This window comes from Canis aureus, chromosome 32 (genome assembly GCF_053574225.1).
Source record: "Canis aureus isolate CA01 chromosome 32, VMU_Caureus_v.1.0, whole genome shotgun sequence".
Lineage (NCBI taxonomy): Eukaryota > Metazoa > Chordata > Mammalia > Carnivora > Canidae > Canis > Canis aureus.
Window position 1 is genome coordinate 40,118,725 of NC_135642.1, and position 25,081 is coordinate 40,143,805.

The 25,081-nt window shown below is 43.8% G+C and overlaps 1 protein-coding gene across 3 annotated transcripts in view; it reads left to right on the forward strand.

Moving 5' to 3' along the window:
• The window catches only part of THSD4 (thrombospondin type 1 domain containing 4), a 573,677-nt gene that overhangs the window by 537,475 nt on the left and 11,121 nt on the right, over nucleotides 1-25,081 (forward strand). For all 3 annotated transcript variants that reach the window (XM_077881722.1, XM_077881723.1, XM_077881724.1), the window contains 5 exons: nucleotides 3,962-4,091; nucleotides 5,227-5,431; nucleotides 5,962-6,135; nucleotides 14,574-14,747; nucleotides 21,096-21,275. In XM_077881722.1, the coding sequence (XP_077737848.1) occupies nucleotides 3,962-4,091; nucleotides 5,227-5,431; nucleotides 5,962-6,135; nucleotides 14,574-14,747; nucleotides 21,096-21,275 (863 nt within the window). The remainder of the gene's footprint in view (nucleotides 1-3,961; nucleotides 4,092-5,226; nucleotides 5,432-5,961; nucleotides 6,136-14,573; nucleotides 14,748-21,095; nucleotides 21,276-25,081) is intronic.

Below are 25,081 nucleotides of genomic sequence, written 5' to 3' on the forward strand. Positions count from 1 at the left end.
CCTGATTCTGCAAGGCACAGGTGGGCACTTATTCCATAGGACCTCACAGCGATTCGGGCACAGTTTTGTCCCAGCTGTGCTTGGCTTAGCTGTCTCCATGCGTGGACCCTTTGCACCGCCTGCGCCTGGGGTTGTAGCCAGCACAGAAGGAGACTCTCCTCAGGTGTTTCTTGAATTAATGAATGTATTGTCAAGTGGGGCACGTAGAGCTATTGGAAAAGGTTTAAGAGTAGTTTTCACATCACTGCATCCTGGATATGCAAGGCTGTTATTGCCTTACTGTGTTTTATCCATAGCTTAAAGGATGTGGCTGGATGTATTCGAAACTGAAGAATCTTTTCTCTAGATTTCCATATTATTTTGTGTAATGTTCTTAATATAGTCTTTCTCCTTTGCATTGTGGACACCACACACACACACACACACACACACACACACGGCATCTGCCACCCAGATGGCTGGGATATGTGCATCCTCTTCTTTACCCCAAAAAACAGCACAGTTTCTCCAGTCCAAGAGGTGCCTTGGAAATAAAACAAAGGCAGAGCTATATATTCCCCCTGGCCCTCCCTTCTCTCATACTCCTGGCCCTTTTGCTCTTCCACTTGACAAATGGCAGCAGCCCATGGATGCCCCTCCTTTGCTCTCTGTGAGGTTTGCTCCCAGCAGTGATGGCTGAAACTGCAGGGCAGATGAGACAACGTGGGTGCACCAGGTTTAGCTCAGCAGTAGTGACAAACATGCCAGGGCCAAGACCTTCTGAGCCTACTAGGTGCCATCTTGCTCCTTTATGCACAACCCAAACCCATGCCCTCTGTGACCTCACCATTTGTCCCTACATTTGTCCCAGTCCTTCCTGATGGGGCTCACCAGACCACATGCTTCCATGCCCTTCAACAGCCCGCTCACAGTATCACCAGAAAGGGGTCCTGCCACTGGCAGCCCAGAGCGGCTCATACTCCATCTGGCCATTGCCCAGACCTCTATCGAGTCAAACTTTTGGTTTGGCTCAGTTGATTCCTGGAGTTCCAAGATGAGGATGACTTCATCTTCTTCTTGTCCCATATTCTGTCCCTCTCTCCACAACGCCTCACCAGCCTCTACGCTGTCCTCTGAATTCACTGACTTGCCTCATTTAATATCTGCAGATTACCTGTGGTACAGTTCCCTCCTCCGGTACAACATTCCTCTGTTCTGATCAACCCATGCAACATAAAACCCAACCAAAATGATCCCAGATTTTTTCCTGCTGCCTGAAGCCCAGCCAGCACCTCACCTCATGGCCTCATTCTTGCTTGCCAGCAATTAGAGGCATAATTGAATGGCATGCTGTACAATGAAGAGATGGCCAGGTGCCATTTCGAGTGACAGTCTCCCTCTCTGCAGAAATCAAAACTGATTCAAAGAAAGAGACCATTGTGGTCACTGGAGTCAAGAATTATATTTCGGGTGTTTTCTCACCATCAGAGAGAGAGCCTCTGAATTTATGTCCTTGGCTGAACACTGGACCTGGACCATGGACAAGTGTGCCGTAACGGCAGTAAGAGGGTGGGGAAAGGAAGTGGCCATGTGCAAACAGCCCTAAGCAGGACCCATCTCTCCAAGGCACAGAGCATTCCTATGGTAACCTGTATCCTTTTAGCTAAGGACATTCAATTGCTCCCTCATTTGAGTGCCATGTGGTTGGGGTAGTAACTTTTGCTTTCCAGTCCACAAACTTGCCAGCAGAAAAGCTAAACCCACAGGGTCTGAAAGGACAAATAATAAGATTTTTACTTAATCCCTTAATAGCTGGGTCCCAACTGGGTACCCTGCAAGGCGTGAACGGAATCTTACTCGTCTTTGTGAGCGAGCACAATGTGCTTAATGTTTGTGGAATTTAATTAAAAATCTCTTCTTAAGTGGAAGCAGATATGTCACTGGACAAAATTTAATTCCACAGAAGTTTTTGCTTCCTATTAATTTTACAGTCTGGACCACTTTTTACTCCACTAATGATTATACTTAATTGAAACATTATTTTAAACAGTGGTCTCCAGTTATAGCTACATTATAAATTTTTGTGGCCAGAGTAGTTTTGAGACAAATGATCGTTTCAGATTCCGAACTTGTCGGACCAACTGTCAAGCTTCCTACAAGAGCTACCCTCTGGCTCAGGAGTCACACGAGATCCGCTTAAGCGAGCATTGACAGCATTGACACGCTTTTCATGGCTGAGGAAATATTAAGACAATTTATGTTCAAAGTTATCCCTCCGGTTACAAATTAAATTGTATTAAGTTGGAAATTCGGAAACTCCAAATGCCTGGCCCATTAGCAACAGAGCTAAGAGAAAACTGTAGGATAAGTGATGGTGTTTTGCCCCACAGCAATCGTGTAGTGGCCTAGACAGGAGGCTGGCGGGGGGACAGAGTGTTATTTGTGTAGAAACATCTTTTTCAGACAGTTGCAAGGCCTGTTCCGGGGTTACCTTTCTCACCCCATACACAGCCGTTGGTAATACTTCCGTGCTGCCACCAAGGGGCAGCAGAGAGACAGGAAGGCCGAATTTGGGGCATTTTGTTTTTTGAAAGCTAAAGATTCCACTGAGGGGGGGCACTTGATGGGATGAGCACTGGGTGTTACGCTATACGTTGGCAGATTGAAATCCAATTTAAAAAGTTAATCAATTTTTAAAAAAAAAATAAAGATTCCACTTAACCGATTCTGACTTTTTCTCCAAAATAGATTTACCCACCTTAAACCAGTGAAATTTATCCATTTTATTTTATTTTTTTGAAATTTATCCATTTTAAACCGTGTATTTCAAACAAAACGACAACAGAAACCCTGAGGCAGTGAGTATGATTTTTTTTTTTTTTAGCAAAGTAATAAAAACAAATATTAGGCCCCTGATGAATATCCGTTCGGCATTTCTATTGAGCAGCTGTCACTCTGCTAGGTACTGGGATCGCAGTGATGAACAAGAATTAGTTCTGTCCCTGAGAAGCTCACTGTCCTCTGGGAAGCAGATCTACTCAAATAATGAAAGGTGCCATCGGATCAGTGTTCTGTTAGGGGGATGTGTAAAATGCTTTACAGGGTAGGGCGAAGCCAGCTGCTCTTCCAGCCCGCCTTCAGTCTCGTCACTTCTCTGCTTCAGCCTGCCTCTTACACTCACCAGGCACATGCAGGCCGGGGTGGGGGCACTTTTGCTCCAGTCCAGCTGCCTGGACAGCCCCCTCCCTCCGAGACACACATGCACACAGCTGCCCAAACCCAGCCTTTCTCTAGGATCCAGCTGGATGGACCCTCTGGGAGCCTTTCTCTGTGATGTCTCCGGAAAACCTCCAAACAGTTATCATTTGCGCTCATTTTATTTTTTTTGCTAAAAATTTTATTTATTTATTCATGAGAGACACAGAGAGAGAGAGAGAGAGGGAGAGGCAGAAGGAGAAGCAGGCTCCACGCAGGGAGCCCGACGTTGGACTCGATCCTGGGTGCCCAGGATCAGGCTCTGGGCTGAAGGCGGTGCTAAACTGCTGAGCGCCCCCGGGCTGCCCTGTGCTCATTTTATAGTCACTCTCCTGCCTAGTGATATCTGGAACTATTAGGAAAATTGTTTTTATCTGCCTTCAGCCCTTTCCAACCATGTGACAAATGGCAGGAGCCCATGGAATTCAAGAAAACCTGAGGAGCGTCTCCTTGTGTGCTGGCTACGACCCCAGGTGCAGCCAATGCAAAGTGTCCACAGAGATTATAAGCTCTTCGAGGGCAGTAACCATTCCCACTCCTCTTTGCACTCACAGTACCTGGCCTAGCCCTTGTGGGGGAGGTGCGTATAAATGTGTGTGTGCACGCTCGCCTGGTTCTAATCCTGGGGCCTCCCTTCATCAGCACCTGGATCTCTGTACATCTGCACCCAGAGCCCAACATTCAAGTGTGTGGGGCCGTCCTTCAGAAGTTCTCCTTGTCCTTGCAGGATCGCAGTTCCCTATTTTCCGCTGTGTGCACAGAAACACCCACGAGGAGGTTCCTGAGAGCTACTGTGACTCCAGCATGAAGCCCACCCCCGAGGAGGAGCCCTGTAACATCTTCCCCTGCCCGGCCTTGTAAGATAGCCTCCCTGGGGAGGCCGCCTGTTATCGGGTCACTTCTGGCTGCTTGTGCATAGGACCTTTGTTTATTAAAGATTTTATTTATTTATTCATGAGAAACAGAGAGAGAGACAGAGACACAGGCAGAGGGAGAAGCAGGCTCCCTGCGGGGAGCCCGATTCAGGACTCAATCCTAGGACCCCGGGGTCATGACCTGAGCCAAAGGCAGATGCTCAACCGCTGAGCCCCCAGGTGGCCCTACATAGGACCTTAGTAGCAGATATAAAATCTGTCTGCATCTGATTTAGAACATAAGACTCAGTCTGGGCATGAACTGCAGTCTGTTGAGCAAGCGCACCAGTCTCTGGGGATGCATGGGGAAGCCTGTAGCCTTTAGCAGTGAGCACACACCTTTGGTGATTGGGAGCAATTATGTGTTAGCCTGGTGAGGGAAGCGGAGAATCACAATCCAGCGTGGCCAGTGTTGTGGGTGAGCTGTGAACAGAGAGAATGAGGGTCACAAATACATGGGCCAGGAGAAGTCAGAAGTGTCTGGGGGGAGGTCTTGGGCTGGTTATTGAATGATAAAGAGGACACGTCCAGGAAAACAGAGGGAAGGGGCCCCCAAGAGGGTCCCGACATAAGTTTCAAAGTTAAGAGAAACATTCTCCTACGTATTGTGTGTGCTGATGCCTTATTTAACTAAGTGACAAAGCAGGACGTCAGGGGAGGACCGTGAAACTGAGTAAGTAGCTCGTGAAAAATAAAGAATGCTGGGTCAAGGCTCCTAAGTCCCAACGTGAGTTAATGTTCTACAGGGTGGAAAACTAATATTCGGAGTTTGGGGGGGGGTCTTTTACTAGATAAAAATCACCTGCACCTTCTCGGTTTTCTTTCATTTTCTAAAACTGGGACCTCAAAAAATAAAAAATAAAATAAAACTGGGCCCTCATCACCGGTAGCTAGCATGTCAACCAAGTGACACTCCTTCACGGAGTCCGATGGCCCTGAGCACACCGTTAAGCAGTGCTCCAGGGTGAGGACCGCCCAGAAGGACCCTGATGGTCCTGTGCAGCCGGTGGGGGTCAGGCTGTCTTCCTGCTGACTGAAGGTGACATGTCCCTGTCGCGCTCTCTCGTTCCTGAGCTAGCTGGGACATCGGAGAGTGGTCTGAGTGCAGCAAAACCTGCGGCCTGGGCATGCAGCATCGCCAAGTTCTGTGCCGCCAGGTGTACGCCAACCGCAGCCTGACCGTGCAGCCCTACCGCTGCCAGCACCTGGAGAAGCCCGAGACCACCAGCACCTGCCAGCTCAAGATCTGCAGTGAGTGGCAGATCCGGACGGACTGGACCTCGGTACGCGGGGCTCCCCCTCCCAAGACTCACTGCTGTCCCCCTGCCCAAGCCCACCACCAAGACCTCATTCAGGACAGCTCTGAGGTCTCCTAGAGGGACCCCATCCCAGGAGGCTCTGGGGGGGACTGTTTTGCAAACCATAGGATCTACCAATAGCACGATGGAGTTAAGGCTGGTGTGTATCAGTCACCCACAGCCGAATTTAAGGATGAGCCCCTGGGAGCCTTGTGCACACAGGTCTTCTCTGTCCCGTGTGTCATGAGAAGCCCACTCCTTCCAAGCTTGCACCCCTGTTTTGCAGATGACAGAGCTGAGGCCCAGAGCAACAGGCAGGACATCCAAGGTCTTAGAGAAAAGGTGGTGAAGTGTTCAGGGCTGGGATCCTCCCCACGTAGCATGGCATTGTGGGGGTCTCACCACAGCCGTCCACTCAGGTGGCAGGTGGCAAGGATGAGGGCACCAGAGCTCAAGAGCCCCCTCCCCCCGGAGGTAACGCTGCCCATCCCGCTGACGTGTTCCTCCTGTTTTAGTGCTCAGTGCCCTGTGGAGTGGGACAGAGGACCCGAGACGTGAAGTGTGTGAGCAACATTGGGGACGTGGTTGATGATGAGGAATGCAACATGAAGCTCCGGCCGAATGACATTGAGAACTGCGACATGGGACCCTGTGCCAAGAGCTGGTTCCTCACCGAGTGGAGTGAAAGGGTGAGCGTGACAGTGGGCAGAATGGGTTTTCTGCAGCCGGGACCACCGTGTGCCCAGCTGATGGGCAGCAAGTGTCTGTTGCAGGCACCCCAACACCACGGAGGTGAATCACTAGCTTAAGAATCCCAAGGGGAATTTCTGACTTTGGGGAAATTCCTTCTGTCCTTATACAAAGACCCAGGGGCTCCAGGGGTAAGCAGTGGATGTGAAAGAATTAGTTCTTCATGCTCCATGTGAATATTAAATACTGAAATACGAAATCAAGTGAACAATTACATCACGCCTCTCACGTGTTTGGTGAGTGCCTGGCATCTAAAAGTCACCCAGCAAGTGGCAGGCCCCTTCCTCCTTCCTAACTCAGCACAGTTCACAGACCATTCCCCTCCCCAGTAGACTGGCCTCCTTGGGGTCCTTGGCATCAGCTGTCAGCGATGACATCTGAAGCGTATTAGTTATATGTGTGCACCAGTTACCTGTGTGCAAGGAAACCAGCAAGAGCTAGAGTTCATCTATCAAAGACAAAATTAGGGGCGACTGGGTGGCTCAGTTGATTAAGCATCCAACTCTTGGATTTCGGCTCTGGTCATGATCTCAGGGTTGTGAGACTGAGGCCCATGTGGGGCTACGCTGGCCATGGAGCCTACTTGGGAGTCTCTCTCTCTCTCTCTCTCTCTCTCTCTCTCTCTCCCTCTACCCCTCCCCTCCTTGCTCCCATGCATGCATGTGCATGCTGTCCCTAAAAAAAAAAAAAAAAGATTTATAAGGATTCTGGAGTTGGGTCATGGTGATAGTTGCATGCAGTGTAGATGTAATTTATGCCACTGAAATGTACACTTAAAATGATTAAAATGGTAAATTTTATTGTATGTATTTTGCCACAATAAGAAAAAAGGTGCAGGGAAAAGTACTAAGCAAAATTCCAGAGCGTATCTTGGGGTCTGGAAGAGAGAGCCAGGAGGAGATAAAGAGCTTCATTCCTTTTCTTATGGAAGCTCCTGACTGGCCATCAGGAGATTGCTCTCGGGGCAGCAGACTGGCCTCCACGCCCACAGTTTGGTGGTTTGGGTGTCAGGATTCTCTAGAGCCCTTGGAAACTTGAGCTGTCAACAGGACTGGCTGGCTCTGTCTTCAGTACCTTTCTCTCGGTTGGGCCCGGTGTGCACCTTAGAGTCCCTCACTGTGCTCCCAAACTGTAGTGTGCCTACAGATCACCTGAAAACCCACACACGGTGCCTAGCCTGGGTCAGCACCAAGAGGTGGGCCCAAGAATCTGCCTTCCTCATGGGCTCCCAGGGGGCACAGAGGCCACTGGTCCAAGGGGAAGAGAGGACTAGGCGAGTTCACAGAACCTTAGGAAACAGCTCAGGAGCCTCCTCTCCCCCCAGCATCGTGTGAACAACGGGGCGACATGTCAAGTTCAGAGGAGTAAATCTCCATGCGTCACCATCCCGCCACATGGGTGGATTCCTCGGCCAGCATCCTTTCTGACTGCTTCTCCCTCTCGCTCTGCTGTCCCTCTGCTTGTGCTTTCGCTCTCTCGCTCTCTGTCAAATAAATGGATAAAATCTTGGGAAAAAAAAGGTTGGGCAAAAATTATTTTTATCACATATACAAAAAAAACCTTACATTAAAATGGCTATATCCTATAATATAAAAGTTTGTGATACAAACACAGAATTTATCATACCAATTGTCATGAATCAAAAGGAACAAGATCACTTGAAGTCTAGAGCACTTAAGTCCTTTTAATCCTTAATACATTATGTGACACCTCATAAAGAATATGCAGGGCCTAAGGTAATTTCATCTACAAATGTTCAATGACTCATACATCCAAATAGACTGAAGCTTGGAAATTTTTCTAAAGGTTCACATTCACTAGAGGAAATGCAAGGTTTAGAATGCTCATATGAAGATTAAAATGGCTGAAATTATTTTTTCAGTAAATGCTTCCTCATCTTCATCAATCATTATTCTAAAATATAAAGAGAATTGTTTATATTAACACAAACAGTATAATCAAAAGAAGGCTATATACAGAGATAGCGCAGGACAACTGAGTTTATAATACATCTCAAATATTTCATCTAAAATATTTAATTAGGGGATCCCTGGGGGGCTCAGCGGTTTAGCACTGCCTTAGGCCCAGGGTGGGATCCTGGAGACCCGGGATCGAGTCCCACGTCGGGCTCCTCACATGGAGCCTGCTTCTCCCTCTGCCTGTGTCTCTGCCTCTCTCTCTCTCTCTCTCTCTCTCTCTCGAATAAATAAATAAAATCTTTTAAAAAATAAGAAATATTAAAAAATTAAATAAATAAATAAAAATAAGAAATAAATAAAATAAAATATTTAATTACAGTTTTTATGAGACTATAGATTTAATAACTTATCTCTACTTAACAAATAGTAAATAGCCATTTTCTACTTTTTTAATGTGTATTTGCAAACATGTTGTCTCAAAAGAATTTTTCACTTGAATAATATGCACTTCCAACTAAAGACCTAATGTAGTTATGGATAAAAAAATGTTCACTTTTCCTGGTCATAAAGTAACATATAACATCATAAAAAAATATTTAAAAATCAGAAGAGCATACCTATAATCTTTTCATTAGCAGATAATAAGTTAAAATTTTTAAACTATATTGTCAAGCTTTTTTCTACTCATACATACTTTACATACATAGTGTTTTTGTATTCATACATATTTGAAGGACACAAATCATAATACTATGTCTATCATTTTGTAACCTTTTTTCACATATGTATTTATTATAAGCATGTTAATGACATTAAAAACATTTAAATCATGAATTTTTTTAAAGGTTTTATTTATTTATTCATGAGAGATACAGAGAGAGGCAGAGACACAGGCAGAGGGAGAAGCAGGCTCCCTGCGGGGGAGGGACCCCAGGATCAGGACAGGAGCCAAAGGCAGATCCTCAACTGCTGAGCCACCCAGGTGCCCCTAAAGCATGACTTTTAAGTAGACTAAGCTATTGTTTGCCTCCTATAACTGAATCAACCCCTATTTTTATTTCCTCTCCAAAAAACACTTGTAAATTTCCCTTTCATGTAAATTTGTTCCGCATCGTAACCTAAATACTTGCTGGATCTAACACTTGTCTTAAAATTCCAAATAAAGGAAAGAATGAGCACTTTATTCTTCTGTTTAGGGAACTTCTTTGTTCTTTTTCAGAAAGATATCTTAAGCCATATCAATTTAGTGCTATGATGTAAATAAGTAGGTAATTTTGCTTTATTGACCCCCAGAACATAACATTATTCCCGAATGTTCCCACTTGGAGTAGATGAGTGAGAAGGGGGTGTGGGTGGTTTTCAGGAAGGTGCACGGGCTTCGGCAGCACTTCCCCCAGGACTTATGTCTTATTATACCTCGAGCAACCTGCTCTCTGACCCTCTGTTTCCTCATTGGTAACTGCTGAATGAGCATTAAAGGGATGACATATTTGAAACCATGACCTCCATGAGATTGGTTACCAAGGGATGAGCCTCTGAATCACCAGCTTCACAAAAGGGTCAGTCCCCAGAAATGACCAGCTGGTGGCAGTCTTTCATATGTGACTCGTGGCTTTGTATAAAAGTCAACCTTGGGATCCCTGGGTGGCGCAGCGGTTTGGTGCCTGCCTTTGGCCCAGGGCTAGATCCTGGAGACCCGGGATCGAATCCCACATCGGGCTCCCGGTGCATGGAGCCTGCTTCTCCCTCTGCCTGTGTCTCTGGCCTCTCTCTCTCTCTCTCTGTAACTATCATAAATGAATAAAAATTAAAAAAAAAAAAAAAAGTCAACCTTGTTAAGATTTAGGCTGAGCTATCCCATTTTTTTTGCCATTGGAATAAACATGTATTGAGCACCTAATAATGCCAGGCATGAATGAGATACAGCCTCCACGTAAAGAGGTGAAGGGGGCGAAATTAAAGAAAATGTGATTGAAGTGTACAAATACTTAAGGATCCAGAAGACATCCTGTTGCCCAATTTAAAATAAAATAAAAAATAAAAATAAAATAAAATCAGTTGGGGCCCCTGGGTAGCTCGGTTTGTTAAGTGTCTGACTTCGGCTCAGGTCATGATCCCAGCGTCCTGGGGGCTCAGCAGGGAGCCTGCTTCTCCACTTGGTTGTGCTCTCTCTCTCTCTCTCTCTCATTCTCTGTCAAATGAGCCAATGAAAGCATTGAAATTAAACTAAATTAAATTAAACTCTACCTAATTGAGTTGAGCTTGTGAACTCAAACCTGATTCTTCTCTTAAACTTCCAGGGCTATGTAGTCTTTCTGACTCAATGACTCATCGTAAACGCGTCCTTGCAGTACCTTTAACTGAGGGTGGGCCTTAATCAGACAGAGGCATCATTTACTTCTTAGTTCTGTAAATCAATGACAGCTTTAAACGCAGGGGCAATATTTAGTCACAAGAGAGAAAAAAAAAAAAAAACTTTTAGAAAATCCACCAGCCTCAATTTTGTAACACCTAGTATCTAAGGATGTTTTCCAGAAGAAATAAGATGTCGTGCTTTCTGTTACTTAATTACGGAAGATGATGCGTGAACCTGAAGTTCAGGAATAGCCATGAGAGCCTTGTAGTCAGTCCTGAGAGGGCCGATTGGGCCAAGTTTAGCATTCAGCGGTCTGTGGAGCCAGAAGACAATCCTCACCACACAGTTCCTTGGAAATTTCATGCGTATCTGTGTTTGGTCAGCCCAGAAGTTCAGTGAGGAGCCAGGTCCTTTTACCAAGAGGATTTGGTCCCTCTCGCAAGCACATCCTTCAGGGGTGGTGAGTGGGAGTGTTTCAAGGCCTGGCTTTGAAAGGTGGTCCCTGCTGCCTGGTAGAGGCCCATCGTTCCCCTCATTCCTGCTGAGAGGCTTCCCACACCTGGGCCAGTGTGGATAACTACTTCCAAGTTGAAATGCCTTTGTGCTGTTGTTGTGTAATAAGGAGAAATCCCTTACAGGCTCATCCTTCTAAGGCTCTCTCATTGGCACTTGGTCTGGGCACCTTAACATTCTTTTAGGGACACCTGGGTGGCTCAGTGGTTGAGCATCTGCATTTAGCTCAGGGCATGATCCCCAGGTCCTGGAATCGAGTCCCAGATGGGGCTCCTCTCGGGGAACCTGCTTCTCCCTCTGCCTATGTCTCTGCCTCTCTCTCTATGTCTCTCATGAATAAATAAATAAAATCTTTAAAAACAACAAAAACCCCACATTCTTCTTTTAAATGAAGCACATGAGGGTATGTGGAAATATTCCCAGATGTGAGTATGTTACTTGGTTTGGAAAGCAGAAATTAAGTTAGGTAAATGAAAATTACTCGGGAAGAAATATTCTTAATGTTCAAAACAGGAAGACGACTTAATTTGCCTTGCATTCTTCAGGAGGATTTAAATATCTTGAGTGTTTAAAGCTAGGAAAGAGACCAGATAATATACAGCTGAAACAAAAAGCCCTTTAGCCTAGAATATTCGAATTATTGTGGCAAAGGATTTTGTTGTTGTTGTTGTTGGCTCAGATTCCAAATAAGAAGGAAGATAGAATACAAGTCATGCAAAGGGTTTGTGAGCCTATAGGGAAGGAAAAAAAAAAAAATTTCCCTCTACCCTAAGTTCTGCAACTGAAGCCTGCATATTCAACTGACAAAAGCCAGGTTAACAGGAGAAGAGCCAACACATTTTATCTAATGTTATTTTTTTGTACATGGCACAGAGAGCCTCATAAGACAGAAGTAAAAAATCCCAAAGACACAATTAGACTTTAGGGCTTCTATACCATTTTAACAAAGATTGGTAAATTTTGAAGAAGTGACTAGACAAAGGAAAGGGGTTGGGGCTTCTAGAGGAAATAAAATACAAAAAAGTGGCTTAGAAATATATGGGGAAACTAACTGAAGATAAGGATTATTTGGGTAAAGTTTGTTAGTTTAGACTCATCCTGGCATCAGCTCCCCAACACTGATTATAAAAGTGTTCTCTTCTTCCTGATACTAGGTGGAAATTTCCCACAGGAAGTTCATGCTCTGCTTTTAGGCAGGGATAGGGAGGGCAGAGAGCCCTTCCTGGATCTGAGGTTTCTCAAGTGCCTTCCATTCAAAATAGGTCAATGTAGTATACTTTCAGGTGACATGTTCTCATCCCCTTCAGGTGCTTTGCTCCGGAGAGTTTCCTCCTTGAGGAGGCAGGCCCAGCCCAGCAGTGGTCATATAAATGTTTGGTTATTCATCCAGGCTGTGACTTTACAAGACTAGATAGCAGGGACCCCTGAGTGGCTCAGCGGTTGAGCGTCTGCCTTTGATTTGGATGTGATCCTGGTTCAAGGATCGGGCCCCACATCAGGCTTCCTGTGGGTAGCCTGCTTCTCCCTCTGCCTGTGTCTCTGCCTCTGTGTGTGTGTGTGTGTGTGTCTCTCGTGGATAAATAAATAAAATCTAAAAAAAAAAAAGGACTAGATAGCAATGTACAAAAATGAAAATGGCAATTTTGGTAAGGAAACAAAGTGGTATGTTTTTTCTTTTCTCAAATTTCATTTAAACGATGTCACTTTTATTTTTTTTTTAATAATGTTGGTAAAACAAACATTTTTAAGGGAATACCCAGCAGAAACCCTTAAGATGGGCTTTGGTTGTACTCTAAAGGGTCACTTTCAGAGTTGGAACGTGCTGGTGACAGAAGAGAAACAAGCAAGGAAGGACCCAAGTCTGTATTCATTTATTCAACTGATATTCATGGATTTGCCCATGGGTAAGGTGCTGACCTGAGAAGGAAGTAAAGATGCTGCAATAGTCCCTGCCTTCACTGAACCTGCTTCTATAAAGGAAAAAGTACAGTAGGACATAAGTCACTTTAATACAAAGGAAGACAGTAGGGTGCACAGTGCCTTGAGAATTCTGAGACTGGGAAGAATATATTTGTCAGTGAAAGGAGTTTTCACAGAAGAGATGGCATTGGAGCTGAGCCTTAATGGATTTTAATGTGTCCTGGTGAAGGGGAAGACCCCTCTAGACAGATGGAAGGAACAGTATGGACAAGGAAGAGTGAAGGCTTCATGATATTGGGAAATGGAGGACCCTGGCTCTGTCCAGCATGAGCTGTGTGGGAAAGAATAATGGGAAGTTAGCTTAGAAGACTGAGGTTGACTGAGGTGGTCTTATAGGAAAGCTTGAATGCCAGGTGGGGAAGTCCATGTTGGAATGGGATGGCATCAGAGGGATTTTCAGCACAGCATTCCCAGCTCCTGAAAGCCCAGCAAATTAAAAAAGGTGGTGAAGCTACGCAACAAGCTGTGACCACAGTCCAGGGGAAGAATATTAGTGGTGCTGGGAACCACGGGCAGAAAGAAACAAGACAGGAAAAATGTGGCGAAACCAGAATCTGTGAGACCTGACGTTTGGCTAGATGTTGGAAACAAAAACTCAAAAAAACAGTCAACTTTTGAATCCTTCTAGAGATCTGAGCACAAATTGGAAAACCAAGAGTATCAGTAGTGATGGTGGTGAAGGTGGTGTTCCACTGTTTTACGTGTTGGACGCGAGGTGTCTGGGAAGGACTCAAAGAGGTCCAGAAATGTCTGAACATACAGAATGAGAAGCAAAATTAGACAGCATCCCAAAGTACTTCAAGACAGATGAAAAATGCTCCTCAAGCTTTGGAGTATGACAGGAATATGTTTAGTAGGCCCTACAGGAGGGCAGAGTATGACTGTAGGACAGAAATCACTGGTGGTTATGTGGCTTTAAGTGAGGACCTTAACTCAGTTTCTCTACCTTAGAGTGGGAATACAGAACTTGGCCCTTTAAAGCCCCTCATACCATGTATTGAGCACTTGCTATATGGAAAGCACATTATTCATTACCTGTAATGTGTTCCTATGCCAACCATCCAGATGAGCATGCCAGAGGTGGAAGGGGCTGGGTCCCTTGCCCCAGGCCACCCTGCCAGGAGGGATATTAACACTGATGTGTTTGGTTCTCAGGCCAAGTTCTCCCTCTATGGGGAGCTGTCTCCTAATACCGTCACAGCTGTGGCCTTCAGGACTAAGGCCACCCTGCCTTAATATCAGGCAGCCATGTTGAGGTGATGGATTTCACTTCCCCAGCTTCCCCAGAACAGCCCAGACTCTCCAGAACATGCCCACATGTTCATGCTCTCACTCCTCTGCTGCTGGATATATTTTCAAAAGCAAAAGTCAAGACAGATCGTCTACTGCAACAGTGGGACAGGATATTTGGAATGAAGACTCTCCCAGAAAATCTAAAATGGGGGTTTGACCTATTGATAGCCTACAATGGATGGAGTAAGTTGTGCGTGAAAGTAGTCAGTGACTCCTGGGTGAAAGAGTTGGTAGGGAAAGAGATGTTCAGTCCTCCTCCACATCATTAGAACCTGCAGGGGCCTCCCCTCTAATGTGCCCTTCTCCTGTCTTGCAGTGCTCAGCAGAGTGTGGTGCTGGGGTGCGGACACGCTCAGTGGTGTGCATGACCAACCACATCAGCAGCCTGCCCCTGGAGGGCTGTGGGAACAACCGGCCAGCAGAGGCCACCCCATGTGACAACGGGCCCTGCACGGGCAAGGTGGAGTGGTTTGCAGGGAGCTGGAGCCAGGTGAGTGGTCGGAGCTGGCTGTGTTTGTCTGTCCCTGGTAAGAGATGGCATACATAGCAGAGGGGTCAGGAAACAGGACTTGGTGTATCCCAGGTGTCCTGGGTTTGAATCCCAGAAGTGCTACTCGGGGCCCTGGAGAAGCTGCTTATGCTCTTAAAGCCTTGTTCAGGCAACAGTATTTCTTGAGCACTTACTACGCACTTCTGAGTGCTTGAAATATATCAATGAGCAAAGCAAATATCCCTGCCCACAGGTAGCTTATGATCTAGCATGGTTTCTCTGTCTATAAAACGTTGTTAACAACCACACTGTGAGGTTATTTTTAGAAGTAATGTATATGAAGAATGTAGTACAGTGCCTGACATACAACAAATACACAATAAATCATAACTGCTGCTGCAATTATTGTGGTTAATAAAGCCCATTTTGTCTATATTTGAGTGTCAGATGCACAAACAGATAGGATCCATATCCAAAGGAAGTAAAACCACGATCTCAAAGAGATACCTGCACTCCCGTGTTCATAGCAGCATTATTCACAGTAGCCAAGTTCTGGAAGTAACATAAGTGTCTGTTGATGGATGGATAAGGAAGATGTGAGATAGATATGTCTGTGTGTGTGTGTGTGTGTGTGTGTACATACATTATGGATGTCTTATGTGTATATACACACACATTACAGCATATGTATTGTGTGTATATATATATTATATACATATAGAATGGAGTATTATTCAACCATAAAAAAGAAGGAAATCTTGCCCTTTGTGACAACATGGGTAGACCTGAAGGACATTATGCTAAGTTAAATAGGCCAGGCAAAGACAAATAGTGCATGGTATCACTTATATGCGGAATCTGGGGAAATTAAAAAAAGAAGCAGAACTCAGGGAAACAGCAGAATGGTAGTTGCCAGGGTGGGGGGTGGGTGGGGACATGGGGAGAGGTGGGTTAGAGTGTGCAAACTTTCTAAGATGAAGGAGTTCTGAGATTCTAGTATATAACATGGTGACTGTAACTGGTAATACTGTATCACTGAAATCTGCTAAGAGAGTAGAAGGGAAGCGATCTCACATGGTACAAAACAGGCAACTCTGTGAGGTGATGGATGTGTTCATTAACTTGATTGTGAGAATCCTTTCATAACGCATATGGACATCAACTCATCATTTGTACATCTTAAATAGATTGCAATTTTATTCATCGGTTATACCTCAGTAAGACTGAAGGGAAAATAGAAGCAGATAAAGGAAAAGTTGAGGTTGTTCCTTATAAAGAACAGATAATACCGAATATTTTAATAAAGTAATTTCATGGATCAATTGATTTTTTTCCTCAGTATTCCAAAATTGAATGCAGAAATGTGGAAAAGATCATTCCTTCTTACTGCCCCATTATGATTGCCATTAGTATTTTGAGTTCTAGGACCACTTAGCACTGGCTCTTGGGGCTGGCTGGTTCTCCAAGGACTTTTTGGCTGATGATCATGAATCATACATTATCAGGGTCTCTGGCTCCATCTAGAATTTGATTTCTTTTAAGTAGCTTTAAAAACAGACCCTGAAAAAAAAATTGACTTCCCCGCCCTTGTAAGCTGATATAACCCCCTTGGAAAGCAATTTGGCAATAAAAGTCAAGAACCATAAAAATGTTCATTTGCCTTAACCAGTCACTTCACTTCTGGGGATTCATTTTAAGGAAATAATTAACAGAAGGGGGGGGAAGGCTTTTTTTAACAGAAGTGTTCATGACAGTGGGGCATGTAGGGATATTACGGTGTATCATAACTCATTAAAATATTATGTAACAACAACAGTGATAATTAGGGAGACGTAGAAAGTACACATGATATAGTGACAAGGGAGAACCAGAATACGAAAATACAGGAACTTTATCTCAGCCGCTGCAAAGAATGGATTTTTATATGAACAACATGGGAAATGTTTTCTTCTCAAATTTCCTTTAATGTTTTTATAATACAAACTGTCAAACATAGAAAATTCAAAAAGGAAGGGAATTCAAGTACCTGCAGCACTACCCGAGTGGCTGTCGGAGTCAGGCATAGCTGATAGCTGGTCCTGGCCCTGTTTCTCTGTGGTTCTTCTGACTTGAGGCAACAACCTCTCAGAGCCTCTCTCCCCATCCAAACATAAGGATGAGAATATCTACTAATATATATCAGTTCGTTTTCCCCATGTTCATTATTTTGTCTGCCAGCTGTTTCTATGTCGTTATTGGTAGCAAAACACCTAGGACTCGAATCCCAAAGATAATTCGGGGTAGGCCATATTGCACCAAATATCCACAGATATGAGGCAAAGGGAAGAGCCCTGTGGGAAATTGTGACAGCGTCTACACAGTGAAGATAGGCAGAGCAATTCAACTTGAACGTCTACCAATCTCAAAACCAATCCTACCTCCCCAGAGGGGAGCAAGATTCAGGTTCTTTTTTGCTTGAGGGCCTCCTGTGGATTCCAGACCTAACTCGGAGAACTGAGAGTGATGTGAATTTGGGTGAAGGCAGTGTTTGTTTCTGCTAAGATTAGAAACATGGCATTTATTACCTGGTTGTCCGAAGGGTCAGGCTGTGATTGAATGTGACGTGGTTTTAGTCCTGGATTTATAAGGGTGTTGGAGCCTGCTGTCATCTCCCTACCCTGGGAATCTGATGTTATCCCCAAAGAAAATGAAGTAGTGAGTGCTTATTTCTTGACACTAGAATGAGGATAAATGTCCCTTCCATCCATGTGGTTTGAGTGGTAGTTGGCATCCAGAACACCCCACTAGCCTGGTCACAAGTGACCTATCCAGGGTGGACATGTAACCCAGGCCAAGCCTAGGAGAGTCCTTCCCTGGGACTTGAATGTAGACTTAAGGGAAGAGACTCTCTGGGAAGTTGTGAGCACAGGTGTTTCCAGTGGCCTTGTTGAGAGCTTATGGAGAAAACCAGCCCAAGAGAATAAGACCTATCAAGCTTAGGGAGTCTTTCTTCTATCTAGAGCCAAGTAGCCCAATTCCTACTCTTTAGGTATTCCACCAATATCTAGATTCATGCCTCGATGGATGCACAGATGTTTCTTTTCTTCCCTGCCAATTCTAGGTTTACTTCACCTGTAATTGTCTTTGTTCTGGGGGGTCTTTCACAGTCTCTAGCCAATGGGAGCGGCACTCTTGTCTGCGTGTCTGTCAAGATTTATTTTCACTGGCATCTAAGCAGACATTTCCACTCTCATCTTGGATCAGTGATCCACTAAAGTACACCTGCAAAAAAAATAAAAATAAAGTACAACTGCAGGGATTATTCAGGTGTAGAAACACATGTAATCACTATCCCTGCTCAGTGGATGTAGTTATCCCTATTAAAATGCCACCTCTGGCATCTGCTTTTCTCCATAAATTATATCTTATCTAATATTTGCATTATTCTGATTTCTCATTGTTGATTTTCACCTGGTGTATCTTTGTCAACTTCTTATGTATTTTTTAAGATAACGTCTTTTGTATGCAGGACTAGTTTTGTCTATTTTTATCCAACCTGCAAGTCTGTTTTTTTAAGAGTTAAATTTTAACCATTTACGTTTTTTATAATCACTTACATGTTTGGACTTTTCCCTGCCATCTTAATTTGTGTTTCTTATTTAGGTTATTGCCATGTTTTCTTGGTCTGTTTCTTCTTTCCTTTCTGCACATTTGTACAAATCAGGTTTCCCTAATTCCATTTTCCCCCCTCTAACATTTTGGAAGTTATAAATCCTATTTTTATTCACTTAACAAATAACACTCAAGTTTTTAGCATGGAGTTTTAAACTGTCATGTTTCTATCTGTGTCATCAGTAATCACATCCTCCCCACAAGGAAGACAGAAGCCATAAGTCCCCACTTATTTACCTCCACTTCCTCAATCCACAATATCTCCAAAAAGATGTTGAGATCATCTGGATCTTAACTCCATATTAATGTTAATGAATTTTATAGAAAATACGGATTTAGGTTTAAAAACAGCTTTCTTCCCTCCAAAGTTTATCTTTTTTATTGACATATAATTCACATACCATTAAATTCACCCTCTTAAAAGTATACAATTCAGTGGTGTTTAGTATATTCACAAAGCTGTACAACTATCACCACTAATTCCAAAACATTTTCATCATTCCCCAAAATCTCTGTCTCCATTATTAACAACAGCTTTTGCCCACTGTGGTTTATATCTATCCTGGCTGTGTCTTCTTCCTGGTTCTTTTTCATTTGATTAGAGACCATGACCCAGTAAGTCTTTCAAATAGAATCATGAGTAGTTAAGTTTCTGAACCCTCAAATATCTGAAAACATCTTCATTTCGCCCTTTGATATGGAAGGGGCAGGTGCCTGCGCTTCCCCCTGGGGACAGTCAGGCCAGCCCTGCTCGTGCTGATTAGCACATTAGCTGATCACTCTGCCACCATCCCGAGGCCTCCCTCCTGCTCCCCGTATTCTTTCTCGCCTGAAGCACTTGAGCTGTTTCCTCTCTGCTAGGCTGGGCATCCTTCTCTACGTGCCTTGTGAACTGTGATGTGCTCCTTCAATTTAATCCCATCCACCTTTTACCATTCAAATGTTCCCCATAATTTCTGGTCCACCAAGTGTGAGTGCCCTTTCCTGTTTTCAGATGTTTCATGCATGCACACATCTCCCCCCACACGCATCCATTCACTTGTCCCTAACACATGTGTTGTGCCCTCTCTGGCCATTTGGGGTAGAAGGCTGAGATATGTGCTCCTTCTCCCTTAATTACCCAATCTCTTCAAGGACTTTGCTAAATAGCAGAAAACAACTTCAGATTTGGGTCAAGGTTTGTCGCCTGCTTCTCTGCCAAGCACTCAGCACAGACACAGACCCTCAGAGCAGTCAGAGGTCTTTCAGATCAGGTTTCCAAGCCCCCCCGCTTCCCTCGCTTGGCAAGTGAGACAGTCCACACCTGAGGAAGTGCGATATCTTGGCCAAAGACGCAGCTGTTTAGTGACGATGTCTCAACTAGTTTCCATGTCTCCTGTCCTAACCCTGCTGCCCCCTGGGCCCTTGCACACACTTTCACTCCCCGTATAGGGGAGGCCAGACTTTCTCACCTGGCAGCCAGACACTCCTGTCCTTCATCTAATGCTGTCATTGTCTGTGGCATTTGAAAGAGAAGAACAAAACCTAGATATACTCCAAATCAGTCATTAACTCACATGGAATAAAATAGGAAAAACAGACCAAGAAGACTTGTTCTCTGGATGTTGTAGGAAGATGTCTCCCCCAAGAGAAGGGCACTAAGTGGAAACTGCTGAGGGTGATGTTTATTATGTCCTGTGTGACTAACAGACCACAGTCTATTGGTTTGGGGTTGCCTTTTTCTTCCATAGATATGGGTGGGGTTTTCCCTGTTTCTATTTGACTATGTTCCTGCATATAGACAGCAAAGCTAATGTTAAGACTTTCAACTGAAGAAATTGTGAGAGGCTTTTTATAAAGATAGAGTATTTAAAGCCTCTAGAAGTATATGGATCACAGCCTTAAAATTCTGTAATCCAGAAGTATTAAGAGTAAACCACACATGAACAGAAAACACTTTACAAAGTAATAGATACTAAATAAAACAATTTGTGAGCAATTATACACGTCATGTTTCTGTACACTAATGAAACACCCCAACACGTGCAATTCTCGGACCCCCCTCTTTGTGTGACTACCTTCTCAAGCAGCTTCCCACCAAGCTGGGAAGTGAGAAGCTTGGATGCCACAGTCAAAGGCTTCCTGCCGGCCACCTGTTGGGTGGGGAGGGCTGACCAACGGGATATTGTCCCCAGTCTGGGATATTCTCAGCTTTGTGTGTCCCAAGGAATTTTAATGTAACCCTTTGTCCACAAGTGTGCAGGCGCTGAGAGACTAAACTCGTTCCCAGTATCCACCCACTGAGGCCCAGCAGATGGAACAGAATGGTAGTCCATTGTGTTATAGTGAGAAGTGTTGAATCTACTGGACAAGAACAACCAAACTGACAGGCTGGTGTGCCCTGCTGTGTGTGCCAGGGGAAGGGGCATCTAAAGAGGTGGCCTAAAAGAAACCATTTCAATCTCACAGAAGGCACCATGATCTCAGTGACCAGCATCCTGGTGCTATAATATAACGCAGGGCACCCACTCTCCATTCCCGACACAGAGGTCTTAGGAAAACCAGAATCCACCCGCAGCACCTTATCCAGCTACATTTTCCAGGTGCCCCTGGGCTCATCATGACTGAATTGATGATAGAAAACACTCAGAGCCATCCCTTGATGTTCTCATCCCCTTTTCGTCATGTGACACCCATCCTTCTCTGATTTTTCTCCAGTGTTCCGTCGAGTGTGGGAGTGGGACCCAACAGAGGGAGGTGATTTGTGTTAGGAAGAACACAGACACCTTTGAAGTGCTGGATCCCTATGAATGTTCCTTCCTGGAGAAGCCCCCCAGCCAGCAATCATGCCACCTCAAGCCTTGCGGGGCCAAATGGTTTAACACAGAATGGAGCATGGTAAGTCATGGCGCTCTTGATAGAGATTGCATTAGTACATCATTCTTCTGCCTTCCTCCCATAGACATCCAGACACCTACTGTGTGTCGGGCACTGGGCTCAGCCCTCGAGTAGATTCTCTACAGTGGCCTACTCTAGACCGTCACTGTTGGGACACCTCTGGACATAGCCTGCTTGGTGGGAAGAGCCAGAGGCTGGGACCATCTTGACCTCTATACTGGAGAGGCCATGAATAAGTGACTCTCATTCTCAGTGTGCATAAGAATCAACTGGGATCTTGTTTGAAAAGATGGATTCCACGTCCACCCTAGCTAAGGAATTTGCATTTTGAACAAGCTCCTTAGTGACTTGAATACAGGTGACCTTGGACTGAATTTTGAGAAATGCTGTTGCAGAGGATCAACAGCTGAAGGCATTTGAGGATGCTCTTGAGACTACTACACCGTGCAGCGATCTCATTGCAAAACTCACTGAAGGAATTTCTGTCAGGTCTCGGGAATCTGTGTGTGGGTGTACTTTTTTTCTAATCTTGCAGACATTATGGATTGTAGATTATGAGATTCATCTTGTTTTTCTCTTTGAATTGGCCACTTGGAAACTCAGAGCCAAAACTATGGCCCATCTCTAAGAATTTATGAGACCTTACAAAGCGGATTTTGTATGCTAATGTTCCCCAGCTTTTCTCTCTTTTTCCTACTTTTACTTTTTTTTTGCTCCAGTCTTCTCACCCTTTTTTAAAAAAATAAATCTTGTAATCCACTAAGTATTTCTTAAGACCTCTCAAATCCTTTTTGTGAGAAGAAAGGATAGTGTGTAGGTGAAGATACAGAGAGAGACAGAATTAATACAGAAATAGGTAATGAAGGAACAAAATGGGAAAGGATGAAAATAGGGATATAATTTTTTTTTTCAAAAACCTTCCTGGGGTACCTGGGTGGCTCAGTGGTTGGGCATCTGCCTTCAGCTCAGGTCATGATCCTGGGGTCCTGGGATCAAGTCCCACATCGGGCTCCCCTTAGGGAGCCTGCTTCTCCCTCTGCCTGTGTCTCTGCCTCTCTCTGTGTGTCTCTCACGAATAAATAAAATCTTAAAAAAAAAAAAAAACTTCCTAATACAGAAAACTTTCTAGGGCATCATTTCTGAAACCATGTCATGGAATGTTAAGGGGAAGCAGAGGTTCATTTTGCCTTTTGTCACTGAAGATCACCAAGCAGAGCCTGTAGGTGAGGCCAGAGAAGAGGCCAGAGCCTTTCTCAGAATCATGCAAAGGAGATAAAAGGGATTTTGCTTATGAAATATATGTATAAAAGCTGAGAATTCTGCTTCCCTACAGTGTAGGCCTGCTCCCGTCATAATAGCCTTTGGGCACAGGTTAAACTACACCTCAAAGGCAAATGGGAACACAGGAGGTGTTGCATTTGAAAGGTATGTTATCTGCTTCTGGGACATGGAATTCACCTGTTTTGATGTTGGCCACAGCCTTTGAGAATGCAAGAACAGATCACCATGTTATTTTGCCCTTTGGTTTGGAGGGTCTAGAAAGGGCCAAGTTCACCAGGTCAAGTCAGAGGAGATGACCTCCTAAAACATCTGGCTGGAAACTCAGATGTGCCTCAACTCAACTTAGGTGATAAACTGCAGTACATCCAAACCACAGAGAGTACTCAACAACAAGAGCAAATGCACTGACATGGCTGAGCTTCAGATGCATTTTGCTAAGTAAAAGAAAGACCCCAAAAGCTACATGTTGTATGATTCCATTTTTATATTCTGAGAAAGAGAAAAACCACAGGAACAGAGACCACATCAGTGATTGCCAAAGGATGGAGTGGGATGAGTCTCACTACAGCACAAGAGGATCTGCTGTGTCTGATGAAACTTTTGGATCATATTTCCTGCAGGAAATACGCAACTCAAAGCTCATAGAACTGTACACCACCAATAAGTGACTTTTTCTGTATATAAATTCAAAAATAAATAAACTGAAACAAATATGAAATAAATGGCTATGATAATAGCAAAGACAGTAAGATATCTTTTAATATGTCTTGTTTTATAAACTTGAGTTTTGAGCTCAGTAAACTGGTATTTAGATTATTATAAAACAAAATTGAATTTGAAAAAAGCAATCCCTAAAAATGGAAAATATAATGAAACAAATTAACCTAAACACGTATCCAGTTGGCAGCATCGGCACTGTCACAAGTGGTTTTAAAACACAGTTATCTGGGCCTGCGTGGCTCAGTCAGTTGGGCATTCGACTATTGATCTCAGCTGAGGTCTTGATCTCAGGGTCATGAGTTCAAGCTCTGTGTTGGGCTCCACACTGAGTGTGGAGCTGACTGAAACAAACAAACAAAAGAAAAAAAAACACCCCAGTACTTTGTCCATCCCTAAGGACCAAGAGAATTACTGGAAAATGTGTATACTGTTTGCAATAATCATATTTTTAGTGAGAGTGTTGTACTGTAATCTGAGATAGTTGGGTGGATAGTGTGTGATAAAGTAAACGAGTAACTTACATTATGATAATATATATGATAATATGGTAGTGTCTTTCTGTTTTCTTTCTAATTTCCTTAGTATCCTTGAGAAACAGGATTCTCAACTCAGGTGAATGAAGATACAGGTGAGATAGAAGAGGTTTAAGTGAAAATCCTGTTTTCCTGAATTTGAATTAGCAATATCACTGTGAATTCACAAATTATGAAAAAAAAAATCTTTCCCAGTTTTACCTATTTATCCATTGAAAGAGCCTAGAAACAATGGCCAACCCAGTAGCAAAGGGCATGCCTATCAGCCAAAATGTGATTTCAGAATACCACTCTCTACTAAAAGCAGCCAGGAATTCTTAGATAAATAGCTGATTCCAGGTTTGGGACCATATATGTACGAATTAGATTGGAATATCTTTTTATACCACGTGGCAAGGAAGTTCTCAAAGACAGTTGAATTCATGCCCAAAGGATTCATGTACCAAGTTTTAGGGGCTCAGATTAGCCACTGAGGAGACATCAGTGAGTATCAGTAAAGATAATCATTGACATAGATTGAATTAAATACATCATATATGTTTGAACCCATCCATTGATAGGAAGTGTCTAATAATAAAAAAAAAAACTAATTGGAGGATCCACCATTAGAAAACATTAGGGAAACCATCTCATTACTCTGAAGACATAAATAAAGGAAAGTAATCAGGCATTTACTTTGTCTTTCCTAAACAAGCTGAACCAGTGGGTATACCAAAGAGCAAATATATGTAGGGATGGGGACAGGGATTACTTCCATTTCCTAGCTAATAAAAGAAGAAGAGATGATAGAGTTTTACCACCATTCTTCAACAACAAGTGAATTAATGGATCTGGACATTGCACATCCATGGCTGCTGACATCTCCAAAACAGAGACAACCACACACATCCAATGAAGCAATCTCACCACAAAAAAACCAAACCAAACCTGTTAGGGCCTCTTTTATACCCAACTTCCAATCTACAGGAAATGCAGAGGCTAGAGAATGATGATAAACTGTATGATGCATATGCAGTCAGTAAAATCCTGACTATGGGAAACTGTACAAGCCAAATGACTCAATTACTCCAGACAATAGAGTACAAAGCGGGGATAGGCAATGGGAGTGAACTTATAGATTGTAAAGAGCCCTAAAAGCTCTGTCAACCAACTGTAATGTGCAAATTTGATGTGGATCCTGATTCAAAAAAAAACTGTATTAAAAATTTGAGATTCACAAGAGAAGTGGAAATAGGAACTCTGAATATATTTTTGAAGATAAGCACATATTGT